Genomic DNA, 17,522 nt, shown 5'->3' on the forward strand with positions numbered 1-17,522 from the left:
GTCATTGAGCGATCGACTTACCACCGCCTGCGGTCACGCTCTAGCCGTAGATGTATATACGACGGCTGAAATGTTTTCCTCTATGTTCGATGAAAATTTGACTTAGATGGGACTAACGAGATGACGATACATACACAGGCTTTCAGAAAATTTACTGTTCGGAATACTTATAATCGATGACTGGAACGTAACTTTTAAGTCTGTTTTTTTTTGTAACATCAAAAAAGTATAGGTACATATACAAGCGATGTCGTAATGAGGCCGAGTATGCCTTTTCAAGCGCTCTGTTTTAGTTCTTGAAGCGTAATCAAGATAGAATTATGTATTTATATATAAAACGGTTCACGTAAATCTTCACATACAAATACTTCACCTACACCGGCAGCCTCATGTATACATTTAACTAATTTCGTCGGCAAGTGTGCACATTCAATATTTAAATTAGGTACATTCATGTTAGTATGCATTAAAATAACACGCGAATACAATTTGAATTTAGGAGGTACAGAGAATGTAAACGTAAATTCGTCTGTAGTTCGTAACTATTGAGTTTGTGTGCTTAGCAAGCGCCTGTCAAAAGCGTTTGGGATACGTTTGGGTAGTTTTCGGACGAGAGTACGCTCACGTCAACGTCGCGCGCACGCACCGGTCAATCTCAAATACGAAGAGAATTTAAACTGTTTGTTTTCTTCCACATTCTAATTGTTCCAGCAGCTATTGTGTAGACCATGCTTTTGTTTTTAATGATTTGAAATTACTTGAATCAAATATTCGGACAAATAATCTGAAATTTGTAGGGTGCATTTTTCTACATGGAAAAGAAGACGAACAATTTATCCTTACAACCAATAGGCGCCATGTTGCAACGTACCGAGTTCGATACCGGTTCAAATAATGATTAGATACGATATTATAAATAGAACTATATTCATGTCCTAGTGTTACGTACATATGCAAAAGAATGGCTATATTTTGTCCTGTATTAGTCAGAGTACACAAGATTACTGTCAGAGTTACAAAGTAAAATTCACTTCCTATCTGTCAATAAAAATGTAAAGAGTACAAAGGCTCAATATGTATTATGTTCTATTTCGTAAATTCAGTTTTTTTTCAGTATTTGTGAGGGCCGCGTCGCCGTAGGTGTCGCTCAAGGGCCAGCCGCAGGCAAAACGATCTGTACAATATGCCAACTGTTACATGGCGCCCTTAGTATCCGAACTAAGATTTTCAGGTATACAACCTTTTTAAATAACTGGATAACTGGTAGTAGTAGTTCTTTACGTATTTTCGAGTTCATCATCACATTCACGTTGAATTTTTACTAAGTGTAATAGTAAAAGTGTTAAATGAAATTGGATTAAATAACCACCCCTCTCGGCGCATATCACGTTCATTCCATAATTCAGTATCAAGTTCCGATAACCTTTAATCACCTCATCCGAAAATTAAAATATTTTTCGTTCATATTTTCCTTAAATAAATATTACGTGGGCCAGGCGTGAAAAATTCTCTCTTAAATACGTAATGCCTTCATATACCTATGAATTTTCAGAAAAAAAAACAGTTTTGAAATTGGTTTTAAAAATCGATCTTAAATTAACTAAATATTTAAACTTTACACGGTGTTCAAGCAAACCTAAATGCAATGGAATATTAGTCTTATACAGGAAAATTTCACTTTTTCGAAAAAACATTCTGATTGAATTTCCTCATGCAATAATTTCACAGCTATTACAATAAATAATTATATTTTATTATATTACTATATACTGTATAACGTGTATAATGTGCGACAACAAATTGTAGTTGCGGTGTAATGAAAATATGACAAATAAAAATAGTTCAGAAGGCTATAGCAGAATGAAAACAGTGATTTTGTAATTTGGTGAAACTTTGCTCGGTAAAATAACACATAGCAAATGATTCTGTAACTACCTGAAAATATGAAATTGTTAAAGAGAGCCGATCAAAAATTCTTGATCCGCATTCTTTTACAATCGTAACATTTTATATTAACCTATAATATTTGACCTTTACTGTTGCTCCTTTTCAAAATAAATAAGAACTATTTTACCCCCGAATTTATCCTTGCATCGGAATTGAACCTGTAACACCTCTCGAGGTGAACTCAACCACTCTTCTATCGATGCAGTCTGATGCCGTTACAAGTACTAAGTCAATTTTGAACAGAGTTTTCCTTTGCATAATTACATTTTAGTGAATATCTTACGAGATACCCACGGATACTATTCGATGTAAAATACTCCAGACAAATTGTCCGAGAAAGGACACTGAACTTAACGCATACTAAATTTTGACTAGTTTCTCGAATCTCTGTCTATTTATATAGGCGTCAAAGTGTACTACAAATATTCTACGGTGCGTGACAACCGTATTGAGAATTGGCTTTGATAGCCTTTCTGGTATCTTTGACCACAAACGAGGACGTCGAGTAGGAGACAGAATTTCCCTTATATTTGAAAGGAAACCATATTTGTAAGTACCATCCGTAGGAGTGGTCACTCAAACCACAATTATAATGAAATCTATGAACTAATTTATTATGAAAATAGATGGACGACATGACTATTACAACACAACAACATACACGACAACGCTTTACGCGACAACGTCGTACTAAAAGAAAAGTCGCATTTATAAAAAGCCCATATTAAATTAAATATCTTTGCGATTAATATTACGTCACAAATTATTTTGGAACCAAAATGTATGGTATTACCAATATATGAGGCATTTACTGTATGGGATTTAAATGATACGAACAAATTCAGCGTATTCTGTTTTAACTATATCTGTATTATCCCAACTGTATTTTATGAAAATTAATCCTTGCGTATATATTAAATTAAATGTACGAAAACAATACCCATATTTTTAAGCCATTTGCTACCCAATATAGAATACCGCCTATCGCTGACATAATTTATGTCAAATCCTACTACTATTATAAAGGCGAAAGTTTGTAAGTATGGATGTTTGTTACTCTTTCACGTAAAAACTACTAAATGGTTTTGAATGAAACTTTACCACAAAATAGCTTATACATCAGAATAACACATAGGCTACAATTTTTTAGATTTCTAATGTGAGGTCGTAAAAAACACATTTTTTGCGCTTACATTGCAAACGCTGACTGAATCCTACAAGATAGACAGAAGGCAGATAGATAGATAGAAGGCTGGTATAAATTATAACTTATATCCTCTAACCACGCGGACGAAGTCGCGGGCAACAGCTAGTTTTGTATGAAACAAAACGGACATACTAACACACTATTATTATAATGACTAAATGTCAGGACCGATTTCTATAAAATTGAACAGCTGACACTTTGGATTAACACTGGCTTCCTTTATCTGACTTCGTTAAAGAAATTGAGGAATTGCAGATATTACTCACATCAGCAGGTAAACCGGCAGCAAAACTCAGTATTACATGATAACGCTTTAATGACTTTTATATTTTGCATAATCTTTATATCGCGACGTTGTTCAAAAAGCGCTATGACGCACTTTTATGTTCCTCTTATTTCTAGTATTTACAAAGCCTCTGATCATAATTAAGAAAACGACATTATCCCTCTAATTAGCACAGTTCCACGCAACTCAGATATAAAGCCAGGTTTATAAATGTCTCCAGATGCATGCAGAAATTAATTGAGCATTCGTGTTTTGTTTTCACTGTATGGAAAGTAAGTCTTCTAAGTCTCTCCTAAGATTATTCTTATTTTTCCGAACAATTGGAAAATAATTGAAGACAAAGATAAAGTTCATTTCGGTTTAGAAGTGGGCGATCATCAACAAAGATAGCTATCGAATTTCTAAAATATTATGTAGTTATTGCAATACAATACGATTCTGCCCTCTCATTTCTCAAAAATAGTTGCCACCTTCTTTCGTTTTATTATTGCCTCTTACGTTTATTTCATACAAAGCACGATCGACATGTCAAAATAAAAGTGGATTTTACCAGAAGTCCTTGATTTAGGCTTTGTTGTTTTAGGCTACTTTATGGTAATGCCTAACGCCAACACCTATACCTACATTAAACAGAACACTGTATAGACAAGTACTAACTACATTTTGCATATAAATTGGTTATTAAACTAAAATAGATACTGCGTTTGTAATAAGTCCCTGATATTTTGTTTGTGCTCCAACTTTCGTTGATTTAAATAAATATTTTTATTTCTGTATGAAACAATGAAATTTTCGAATTATGATATTAGAAACAAAAACATCGTTCCTTTTTATACTTTCTGAGTATAACATCAAGTTTTGTCGACAAAATCGACACGTTAAGGGCAAAGGTTTGTAAAAAAGATCTTGTTTATAATTAAAGAGCTTCAAAAGTAAACAATCGTAACGATTATTTTTTATCCCCGGCGTGGACCGCCGAATATGCGCAAGGGCGTCTGCGCCAACGCAATGCCTTATCGCCGACGGGTATTTGCCGGGGGCCATTCGTTAGTGGTTTTGGCCTTACAGCCATGTACGTACTAATTTGCCGATGGCAATGCGTCAAGTTACGCCTTAAGCTACGACGCCTACAACCGGCCCGGTCGCTTTTTTACCCGCGGGCTCAATGCCTACGGCTACGCACTCACGCAGGGCCTACGGATCATATACAGCCCGCGGCTACGCGACGCGGCCTCGTACCGATATCTATGGACCGAGTTCTTTTATAAATTTTAACCTTAAGGCTGTGTAATGACGGGCTATGTAAAACCGGCAATGTGACGAACGACCGCTACTGCGCTCCGGCTGATTGCCCGCGGCTACCGAATGTCGGCTAGCGCTAATACTTGAAAGCTTTTCACTCAGCTAGAGAATTAAAATAAAATAAGAATCGACTTTTTCTGTGAAGCCTTTTAGCGTTATTTACATTTCACTGAGTTAAAATTTAATTTAATATTTTTCATAATTATGCACACACGATAAATTAAATGACTTATGTATCTACGAAATTGCCAGTTGGAGAAGTTTCTAGGATCGTGTCGATACAAATTTTCGCATCTACGGAATTTTAGGTTGAAGTCAGGCGCGGCTAACTGTTAGCGATCTAGTTATAACATCGAGGTGCGATCTCGATCAGAAGCCCAAAGGCTGCTATCGAACGAAACTGTTTAAACTTCTCGCTCATATAAGTTAGGACCGAATATAAATTCCATGACATCTTTATTCCATGCCATTAAAAAGTATAATTTTAAAAAGTATAAATTTGGAAAGACCATTTTAAGTTACATTGTTACAACTAATTATATTAATCGCTCGTTTTCAACACACGGCTATAACATAGGAATCGAACTCACAACCTTTCTCCAGAGCATACGGATGTAATTTTGCAAGCTTTGACAAATAAAATTCACATTCAGCAAAGCTTAAGTTTGTTTGCGTGAGCTTTTATTTTAATATTTCGCAAAAATATATATAAATTATTTCATAGTGCTCCGGTTAAAAAAATCCTCAATTTTCATTTGTTTTCCAGGGTGCTGTGATTTAATTAATGTTGAATAAATCCGAGCTTTTAAATGTAATCGTACTATAAAATACAAAATGAATCACGTTTCAGCTAAAACGCAGAACAAAAGACTGTTTTTTTCTTTAATCATTAATAATTGCAGTTTCTTTGTATTACAAATAAAAGGGTATTATTTACTTTTCAAACAAATGACGAGGCTTTGCGCGCTAATTTCAATTCCATGTAAACACTGCTATACTATCCCAGTTTACGTGATTCAGGGAAATCGACTGAAGGATTCAGTACATGCAAACGAATAATGACAGATTAGTTTTACCTTACCAATATAGTTGTAGCTATAGCACGATTCAACGTAAATAGTATAACAAAACTTAATCAACCGTAAAATTATGATTAAGGGGCTGAAAGTCGAAGAATTGATTTAATAAACACAAGTTATGATATGAAAACTGAAAGTTAAATATTGAACTGAACGTAATACGCATTGAAATTAATAATTATAACAAATAATTAATACCAAATACATTAACCTCCTAAAATTATTTCGAAAGCTCTGTAAACAAAAAAAAAAACTAAAGAAGACTAAATAAATTCAACAAAAATTTGAAACATAAATAAAAAGTATTTTAATCGAAATTAAAATATTTATTTACTTACCTTGGCGGGTGAAAGCTCGAACGAAGCAAAATAAACGCGGCGGTAAGTAAGGGAACTTTTACGGACCGAAACGCGCGCTCTCGTCGACTCGTTAGAGGGAACTGAGGCTTGTATACCATCACCCGTTGAGCTTTCCCGCGCACCCTGTGTTCCTAAATCAAGGGATGAAACACCCCCTCGTAATGAACAAAGACTTTTGTATTGTTAACACACCACGATTCATAATAAGAACGTTGTTTATTCTAGAGCAACAATCAATACTAGTACAATTTTAATATTATTATTTTTTATGTGAAGTAATTAAAATAAATCGCGATATAAATTAATAATAATAATGTGATGGCTCGAGTAATTTAGATAGGTAGGTATAAGTAAAAAATAAGATATGTAAAATTTGGTGAACAGAGAAAAAAATGATTTTTTATCACAACTTAAATCCATCAAGCACAAGTGCAGAAGCTATGATTGCATTACGAGGTTACTAAATTATTTATGGTCCCTAAAATATACACACATGTCTCGTATACTTATATTATTATGTACAGCAAAGAAACTATAACCGCAGTTAGATACATACTCCGAAAAATGAATCAAAATTATTTAGGATCTAGTGCTAATTGTTCAAAAAATTTGAATATACAATTCACAGTTTTAACCCTAGTAGTTTTAAATAAATGAGTCAGTTAAAATAGGACGGGAATAGCTAGCTATAGCTCGCTTTACTGAAGGTCCAAGATGTCAACTAACTTCACGCCACGCTTAATTGAAATTGGTTCCACCGTTTGAGCTTGTAGGAGTTACAAACTTACTGATTAGATTCTTTAAATTTTGTGTGATGTAATTATTGTGATTACATATATGTTGATTTTTTTTATATAAAAACTGTCGCCAGCCACAAATCGAAATTGTTTCCACGGCTAACTATCATATCTGTTAATCCTAGTTATAAACTATCTGCGTACCAAGTTTCATCTAAATCCGTTCAGTGGTTAGGAAAAAAATCTCGACTTTAGTATTCACATTTTTATTTCTATTATGACTATTACATGCTACAGTAAACGAATACTGACCAAAAGATACTAAGGGTAAGTAAAATTTACAAAGCAAAACAACGAATCGAATTCCATTGAAGGCTTAGAAAAAAGCTCGAAAGTAAAGCTAGAAAAAAACTCCAGACCCCACAACTCCAGACTCCCGGTTGGCCGGGAAAAACAAAGATCACTGCAGAACTGGAATAGACAGCCTTTTTTTATTTGTATAAGATCATTAGCATGCTTACAACCAACATTTTAGATATAGAGATGAACGTGTGTGAGTATATGTTCATTTGTTATTCCGAAAGTAACTCTGTCTGTCTTTCTGTTACGCTTTCACGTCTAAACCACTGAACCGATTTTAATGAAATTTGGTACAGTGATAGAGTTGACCTTGAGAAAGAACATAGGATAGTTTTTATCCCGGACTTTTGAAGAGTTCTCTTGGAAACGCGATATAACCGACCTCGACGCGGGCGAAGCCGCGGGCGAAAAGCTAGTTTACTATAAAAAGTTAAATAAATTTAGCTGAACCCGAAGCGATTTTTTCTGTGGATACTTAATGCGACGTGTTAAGCTACGGACAAAATTGTGTGCTTCACTAATTATTGGTTTATAACTTTCATTATTCAAGTACTTTGATCGTTCACTCATTCATTCATTCAGTAATCCTTCATCATTTTGTTCACATTTGAATAGGAAGGAAATACATAAAAACACCCGAAACTATTTAACTTACATTTATTTAAGTATTTAGTCAAAACAATATTTCGAAATAATACCTATATTATATCTTAAAAAAAATTTAGTTGAATCTAATTTAATAAATAAGTGAATCTTACATAACTAATTAAGTGTTATCATTAGCATCTAAAGTATTTAACTTATATTATAGTGAAGTTCTGCTTCCACGGCATTGGCTCAAAGCTGAAACAAAGAAAAAAATATGTTTAAAACAATTTAGTTCATAGTTGTAGTGTTATTCAAGGCACAAATGACTACACGCCGATACTCGGAAAGTCAGGTCACTGGAATTGTAAATGCATTAGACTTCTCTAATAGGAGTGCTGTTAAGTTTTTTTCACCGCTGTAGCTTATCAGCCTATTTTACCTCGTTATAATCTAAAATTTAAATATGCCCCTCTTTTCGACCTCTCAAGCCAATGCAGTTAAACTAATAAGAATCTACTACACTAGAAATTATTTTATAAATAACACGTTTGCATTTTGATATAATTTTTAATTAAATATGTATAAGGATATTATATTATTAAGGAGTTGCGAAATAACCACAATTTGTTTCTCTGAAAATACAAAGCTTAATTTTATTCATCACGCCTTTACTATATTACGATACTAATAGTTTAACTATGACAACTCATTTCATTACATATGTAATTATAAAGTTTGGTAATTAGGGTTGCATAATCAAGTTGTTATTGTTTCATGCGGCAGTTGATTTGTCTTGATTCGTGAACCGTTATCGCTTGCAGTAGGTATTCTAATTTAAGGAAACGATTTCTGTTTTTTTTTCTTCATGTTATACCTATCCATGAACACAACCAGTAAGTATTAAAGAAGTTGTATCTATTTTTGCAGATTGCACAAAATCCCGCTCTAAAATGTGAAGTCTTAATAATGACCGGTAAATAATTATTTAGATATAGTTTCAACAACACTACAGAGTAACATTCTAATCAACATTATTTGTTTATATTATCTGTGACCATTGAAAGGTGATTAATAAAATGTGATAAGCAAAACACTTCTAAAAATAACTTATGATCTTATCCCTTATAGGAAGAATTCTACAATGTATGATATATTATTTGGATTCGGACATTATTAGAGAAGTATCGGATGAAGAAATAAAATTATAAACTAATTTTCTTAAATCTGTAAAGGGGAAAATGAGAGATTTTTTTTTCTGAATCTGTTTGCTTGTAAAATAAAAAATAAAGTTGACGTATAAAAATAAAACTTAATAAATGACTCATATTTAAGCAGTTCTTTTCTAGAAGCTTAGCTAATTTGAGTTATCTTTTATCTTCTTTCCTAGTGCCTTAAAACGGTCTTGACGGACTTTTGCATTGAATTGAATTATGAAAAAAAAATGGTGTAAGAACGATGATGGTATCTTGAAATAGATAATACTCCTTTGTTAGTTACTCAAAAGATTTTTATATAATTTTTGCATTCAATCGAATTATGGACAAAATGAGTATGTGGACTATGATGCGGGTATCTTGTAATACGTAATGTGTAACTTACGTAGCAGCATGAGACTCCTTTGTGCCTCTGCACCGGGCAGAGGTCCACTTGCATCGTTACTAAGTTCTCTGGCTCACAATCTTCGATGCGAACGCAGATACCACCTTGTCGCACGCATGGCTCCTCCAAATTAATAACTGGAGACAAATTAATATTGATTTAAGTAAGATTTTGTTCGACGCAGATAGACAACATTATTTGAAATGAAGGGAAGCTAAAAAAACAAAGTAAAGTAAAATAGATTATGATTTAATAGACGCAGTTTTAGTTTAGTTGAACATTGTATCAAAGTCGAGATTCTTAATATTAATAATTATAGAGTAAACGAAATATCCAAGGTCCATTATTATATCGTTACGATTTTGTTAACTAGTTTAGATTTAAGCCGTGCTACTGGACACAAAAGCCCAATAAGCATGATTAGTCACACAAATGAAACCGGTCTTTATTGGTCTAAACGGCTTAGATGATGATGACGAGCTTTGACATGTAATAATCCTTCTGAACGCCAATATCATTAGTCGCGGACATAAGCTTAAGCACGCACTGCTGAATTTATTCCTTGCGGAAAAATATCGTTAATCTATGAAAAACGGAAATGTACTAAAATCAATGCGAAATTGTATTGTAGGTACTTTGAGCTTTATTAAATAGTACCGAATTTCCGCGATTTATACAGAAACAATTGTATTTTACATAGGGTTCTGTATAAGTCAGCCTGTGATCGGCCCGATCATAGGTTAAGCTATGCTTGTCGCGGTTGGTCCCGAAATGGGTCTTACTTATTTAATTTACCAGTCTAACTAAGGGTCATCGTGTTGCCCAGGTAACTGGGTTGAAGAGGTCAGGTAGGCAGTCGCTCCTTGAAAAATACTTAGCTGAATGCGGTTAGACGAGAAGATGACTCTATTATGCTAGGATGATGATGATGATTTCTATTTTTTCTTCATTTGTATCCATATAGAGCCATTATACATCATTAGATCTAGTTGTTTCCGAAATGAGACGTTCTACACGTGTATGTCCATGCTTACCCTTACGAAAACAATTTAGCAAGCATGATGGTAAGTCGATCTATATAGATCTCTTTAAAAATATTAGAAATTCCGCAGCGCGTGCGTAGAGTGGTAGCAAGCGGATCAGCAAATGCATCTACGTTATTAGATCTGCGATGGTCCAACAAGTAAAGCATCATACATGGGTGTCGTGATATACGGTAGGATGTTTTGAGATTAATTAGTCAAATCTCTCACATTATATTTGATTTCTTATGTACGATAAACGATCATTAGAAGTTAGATACTTCAAAAGAAGTCGAAGTGATTTGATGTTTGGTCAGTCATAAAGTGAATATTTAAAAAATGTGTGAGAGATTTTTACTAAAATCAATCAAAAATCAAAGACGCTAAACACAATCTATGACTAGTATATACAACTTATGAATAAAACAGAAATCATTCATAAAATATAACCTGGGCCCCAATTCTGCTATTTACAACTACCAAATTCAGTCAAATTTGGCTGAAAATGTCAGTTTTCGTATTCTCTTAAACAATAATTGTAAATTCAGTCTGGGTAAAATGTTTGTAAAGATTGTAAATTGACCTTGAGTGTACCGTACACTCAAGGTCAATACAATTAACTTCCAATTATTGTATTGGCAAAATCCTTAAGAGAATAGGAATAATTCCAAATTTAAGCCAATTGCCATTCATACATCGGTCATTGTAAAAAAATAGAATCCCCCGATTCTGCTATTTTACAATGCTATCAATCCGTTTACTGAAAATGTTGCTTGTCACGGTAAAGAGTCTCTTCTCCATATGCATTAAATCATAGTTGAAGAATATTGAATAAAAATTGTTATTTATAGACCTAAATGACATTGGCTTAACGTGTATTATTGTTTTAAAACATTAATTATAAACAAGAGTACCCGGATAAAAAGTGCAAGCAAAACTTGATTTATAATTATAATAAAAAAAACATAAGATAGCAAGAAGTTTACATTAATCTATTTATAAATAGCAACTTAAATATTTAAGTAAGATAATTCATTCCTAATTATTATTAAATTAAAAACCGTAGATTAATGAAGCTCTAACACGAATTAATACGCCAAGTTTTTAATTTCAGAATCGACCACATTTGCATGTTTTATGTTTTATGCATGCTTTATATGACTGAACATACAAACATTTACAAAAAAAAAGGTTTGTTTTTATTTACAGTTAAATTACTGAATACTAAACTTGTAGGTAAAAATAAATCAAAACATTACATATGAATCAAAACAATTCTTCTCTGTCACTCAATACGTCATAATTTGTTATTATTTAACCACAAACATATCAGCTTACATCGAAAACATTGATGATTTGCAACTGTTATTTCATTTAAACACAAACTTTTTAGTTAGAAACCTCAATGTAATCTGATCATCAATTTCATAATGCAGCGAAAGGTTTCGGACTATCATATTTCACATAATCCAATCAGTCAAATGGTATCACTGAGGAATAAGCATTATGGCTTATTTAGACTAGGTGAGAAACATCAAACGAGTTGCAATTCATTGCGGCACTGCAGAGCACAGATTTCAAGAATGATGCATCATAGCCAGAAATGTATGGCTACCCGCGTAATATTTCTCGCTTCGCCTAAATTAGCCTTTATTTCACTCCGGAATGTTACCATAACACCGGTTCGCCGAATGACGTAAGAGAAAATTAAAGTGTACATAAAGTTATTTAGAGCGGTCATAACATCCGCACCAGACTTTATTTGCGGCAAGCGGGTCAATGTCAGTTCTGTTATACTTCACTAAAACTATAAGATGTTATATAAACGGAACAACATTACGACATTGACCCATTTATAATCATTCTTTAAAGTTTTGTAGCTAATCTAATCTCGAGGTTCGAATATTTGGGTATCGCGAAAACTGTGCCTTAAGTCATTCGTACAATGTCAATAACATTAATTGTCTTATTACGTAACGTGAGATAGGGACGGAAAATTTAAACAAACAAAGCATTTAGTAGCAAAGCTTTGCTTTCGCAAAAACAAGAGTTTCGAAAGTAAAAAGTCACGCAAACAGTTATCAAAGGAGTATTTATCTCATTAAACTTTTTCAGCACACATTTTTCGTTCTCATTTTAAAATATTTCAAGCAATTCGAGTACGAACAAAGTAAGTTAATGAGTCAATTTTCATCTCATTGTGAACTCATATACTTCAATCCTAGGTAAATATACATATAGATACCTATCCTAATAACAGTGTCTCAATATCAAAATAGTTTAACACGTTAACGATGTTATATCAACGCAAGTATTTGAAGAATGTCAAGCATGCAAGTACCAAGATCACGGGGGTTAATTTTCGATAATAACTCGTCCTTATCAATACGTTCTCACATGCTGTCACTAAATAATAATATACTTATAAACAATTCTTGTAAATTTTACCATATTACGTACTCAACTGATAAAGACTGGCACAGTTTATTTGAAAATAATTTCACGTGATGTGGACAGTTGTTACATGTCTATTATACATATGTATATCTGCACTATCTGCAGTGATTATGAGTCGATAGGGAATTTATTATTGTTATAAGTACACACGAACTTACGATGCATAGTCATTTGTTTTGATGACTTAATGTGCCAGGAGTGGAGTCTAGGAACATCATGATTATTGTTAGCTAAGCAAATAGGTACCTAAGTAAAACTATCTCTATATTGATTTATTGAGATTTGTTTTTATTTATTTCGCCTTCTACAGTTTCTCTTACATCATAATTACTTATATGTTCGAAATACGAAGCAAGCGAATTGCGGATCGAATTGTGGTAGTATTTTTTTTTATTTAAGCATGATGTTCTTATTAAAAACAATTACGATTCGGCTTTTTTTTAAACATATCTATTTTCCCAAGCAGAGAATGAATGAAGCAGATATATTTTGTTAAATTAAATTGAAAGCTACAAATTTAATAATAGAATATTCATTTAGTCCTTCCTTACAAAAAGCCTGATAATAGTGCTTTATTTTCACACATTACTTATCTATTTCGCTCACTTACCTATTTTCGGTGACAAATAAAATAGCAAAGTATCACGCAACAATAAAAAAATCTGTATATAAAATGTTTAACGTTATTGTATTTTAAAATATAAATTCGCTTTCAGCTTTTGAAGAGTAGTTATTACCATATAATTATGACCTAACAAAATATGTATATTAAGTGTTTAGCCTCTCTTATAGTATCTCTATATTATAAAGAATCAAATCACATTAATTATACTAATTATTAAAAACAAAACAATTCAAACTTATTTATATTATAAATCAAATTATAAAAAATAACAGATAAATAAAATAAGTAGGTAAATAGTAAAAGAGCGAATCTCTTTTTCACTTACCTTCAAAGGTATCCCGTGGTACCAGGGGCGTAGACGTCACAGACACTAGCAGGAGAGCCAGGAACGAAAACACAACAATTTTAAGCATTTTTAATTAACTTGAACAATTCGCCTGCGTATTACTAGCGAGCTATATTCCGGTAATGTATGAGCACGCCGGTTCGCTCCCACGTTTATATACACCCGTAATGATAAACAACACGCCTCGCCTCTCAGTATATACGCATCCAACTCGCTCCATACACTTTCCTCCAATTATTTCTTGATACATTCCAATCCACACTTTCCTCCTTATCAACTCTCCATAATAAATTAATACAGCTAGTCTCTTAGTTCAAAGTTTATTAAACATAGATCTTTCGCGAAAAAACCTGGCGAATCACGTGCTTTGGTTATCGCGCCCAATGGATACCTACTTACCAACTTATAATTGTTTTGATTTATGCTTGTACACAAACTGTATGCAGGATTGTATAGCATGAAGTTGGCAATGTATTAGAATACTTCTGCTCGATTTTTAAAGGTAATTTCTCCAATCTTTTAAATAGACAAAATTTTTGAGCATCCTCAAAAAAGCTCTTGTCATCATCTGAGCATTTATAGTAAAAGGAATAATTATTAAGTAACCGTTTGATTAAACGAGCTCACTCTTGACCTTGGAACAAATTTGTTTGTCGTCGTCTTGGGGTGACCTGTGGACCTACGGTCATGTGACGACTTTGTTAAGCAATTCATATAGTAGGTAGAGTCTAGATTAAGCATACGCTTCGCGGTACAATTCCGGGAACTGTTTTGTATCAAGTTTCGCTTCACATCCGTCGCGCCCTCCCCTACCCGCGTCATATTTCAGCGTCTTTGATATCAAACATACCTACTCTGCCATTCTTTAATCTTAACAAAACATGTTTATAAAACTGCGAAAACTCCATCGCCTTTGAAATTGGGTCATGGTTTATAGATTCGCTGCAGTATATTTAAAGTTTCCGTGAATTACGTCGTTTTTTATAGATAGCAAATGAGAGAGAGATAAACCGATTACATTTTTTTTTGTGGACTTCGAAACTTTCCTTCTACTGGTCTACTGTAAGTAGATACCTTGTGTAGTGCATAAGGATTGCTCTTCACTTACATTATAAGTGGCGTAAAATATGTGAGTGTGTTTGATGCCTCTTCACGCCCAAACGGCTGGACACATTTCAATGTAATTTGATATAGAAGTTCGCAACACCTTGGGCTGGCACATAGCCTACTCCTGTTGAACTTCGTTGAAAAAGTTATGTTTTAGCTATAACCAATATTAAGGCGGGCTAAGAAGCGAGAACAGCTACTATTAATATATTAAGAGTTTGTTATAGATACCTGAGATCGCGACTCTTAAATAAAAACTTAGGATTGCTCCATTGATATATTTGGTATAAATAAAAAAAAAATTATAAAATTAGGTAACATTGTAAAGAAATCCGCATAATAACCGCGATGGTACCGATGGTAGGTAATTTTGACCAATTTTTAATTTTAACCTTGATGATGAGACCCAAAATTTACCATATCAAACTGAATGATTTAAAAACTTTAATTAATTTGCATAAGTACCAACTCAATTCAATATTAAATGACAAACGACAACTTCGTCCGATCGAGTTCACACATTTATTGACCATTGTGGGCTTTTTTCATAATATTGTCAATTTTACAACATCAATTAATTGTGTTCATGATTCAATCGTATGTGACTACTTTTACTTGGTAACACTATTTTGTTTTTTAAATAATCAGCTTATTCATTAAGGGGCACATGCACAATGACACCACAATTGACCACAAGCCAATACTTAGGACAAGCATTCGTCGTTTTGGATGCTTACATAGACAATATAAGCATCCAAAACGAGTTTTAATCTCCCAAGCGTTCACCGCTCCCAAACTTTTAGACATTCGACGCTTTGTTGATTACTTTAATATGGTGAGCGTAAGAAAACTCTAGAACCAATACCAGCGGGAATAATGACGTAAGCACTTCTATGACGTAGTATTTTGTAGCACGTTAAGTCACTTATGATTGAATTTATTGATGGTTAATGATGCCTGAAATTGACAAAACGTCTATGACCTTAACATATCTGTACAGTTAGACTGAAGGCATTTATTTTGATGGATTCGCCGAACTATACGGCTAGAGGTTCATAAGGTCGAAATAATGACCATAATCACAGATTGGTTTTGTTTTTTTGGCATATCTCGTTATATTTTCTAGCGGAGATAAGGATCGCGACTAATATTTTTTATATATTCGCCCAGGTCACATCCAGTCAAGTAAAATTGAGGAAAAGAAGAGACTCAACTCAACTTGACCGTATACATGCTTCTTTAAGTCGGAGCGTCTTTTGTTATATATTTTTTTAGGAAATTAACAGATCATATAAAAATATTTTTTTAAGCTGACAAAAAATTGGTATTCCTACGGAGAAAACTGTCTAGTTAATAATCTATAATCTGAATGCGAGATGTTGTGTGTTAAAACTGAAGGTTTCGGAGTTTTGCGGTTTGATTCACAGTGGTTGTTGCAAAACGACCACGACAGCAGCATAGCCAAAGAGCAATGGCAGCAATCCAAGGCAATGAGTAGTAATTGAGTATAATGAAGTGATGTCAGGAAAATTTCTCATTTGATGCAAGCATTAAAAAAACGAAATAAATTCTTTACAGTTTATTTATTAACAATATGACTTCAGCACAAGGATTCCGCTTACTTACAGATACTGATTGTACACAATAAATGGTACCTATAAACACAATACAGCGCTCGATAAATATTAAAATCATAATTGCTTTTACGTATACAATATTTGTTAGCAAAAAAGTATTAAAATGCGACGGAAATATTAAGACGACAATAGAATGTGCGTTTTCAGGCACCATTTACGACGATTACATGAACAAAGTAATGTGCATTTAAGATACATTTTCCACGTGTGTTTATTATAATATCTTAACTTTACAATATAATTGCTTCTTTAGAACAATATGCAAAATCGTAATGGACAGAGACCTCGCTTCGAGGCACAAGGAAATCAATATTTTACAACAGTTTTACACCATATTTCACAATTATAACTCTAGACGAGATTTTTTTAACTTTCACAGTAATTTTCACGTCATAACATCAATTTTATAATACAGAACACTGAAAATACAAATACTACGATGTTTTCAGATTATTTTTACGTGAGGTGCCTTAATGATTATTTTAAACACATAAGAAATTACTCTACATGTTACAAATGAATAAACTTTACATAATAATATCCTTCAGAACTATTGTTCTTACGAAAGTATTATAGTAATCCGGGGTTTCCCCACATTTATTGACCACGCATTTTCGCACACGTGACTCCAGTATGAGGGCAAAGGTCAAAGCAAACTATAACAGCACAGCGATTGATTAGTTATACAAATTAAAGTTTTAAATTAGGTGCCGTATAGTGCAATTTACAATGGAACGAAAAAGCTGATGGTTTGCTTACGCGACCCGCGCATTGACGCGCTTGCAATTGGGCGGAACAATGGCACCGTGCTTAAGCCGCGCTACAATGCTGGTCTAAGAGTCAATACAGACTGGTTTTCTTAGT

The 17,522-nt window shown here is 33.4% G+C and overlaps 1 protein-coding gene across 1 annotated transcript; it reads right to left on the reverse strand.

Moving 5' to 3' along the window:
- Window positions 1-7,923: 7,923 nt before the first annotated feature.
- On the reverse strand, window positions 7,924-14,159 carry LOC113506209. Its single transcript, XM_026889054.1, has 3 exons — window positions 13,894-14,159; window positions 9,465-9,601; window positions 7,924-8,120 (listed from the first exon to the last, which is right to left on the reverse strand). Exons 1-3 carry the CDS (start codon window positions 13,979-13,981, stop codon window positions 8,115-8,117), a joined length of 231 nt encoding a protein of 76 aa, XP_026744855.1. The 5' UTR covers window positions 13,982-14,159; the 3' UTR covers window positions 7,924-8,114.
- Between the last annotated feature and the right edge of the window lie 3,363 nt (window positions 14,160-17,522).

Source organism: Trichoplusia ni (assembly GCF_003590095.1).
Source record: "Trichoplusia ni isolate ovarian cell line Hi5 chromosome 5 unlocalized genomic scaffold, tn1 tig00001571_group4, whole genome shotgun sequence".
NCBI classification, from domain to species: domain Eukaryota; kingdom Metazoa; phylum Arthropoda; class Insecta; order Lepidoptera; family Noctuidae; genus Trichoplusia; species Trichoplusia ni.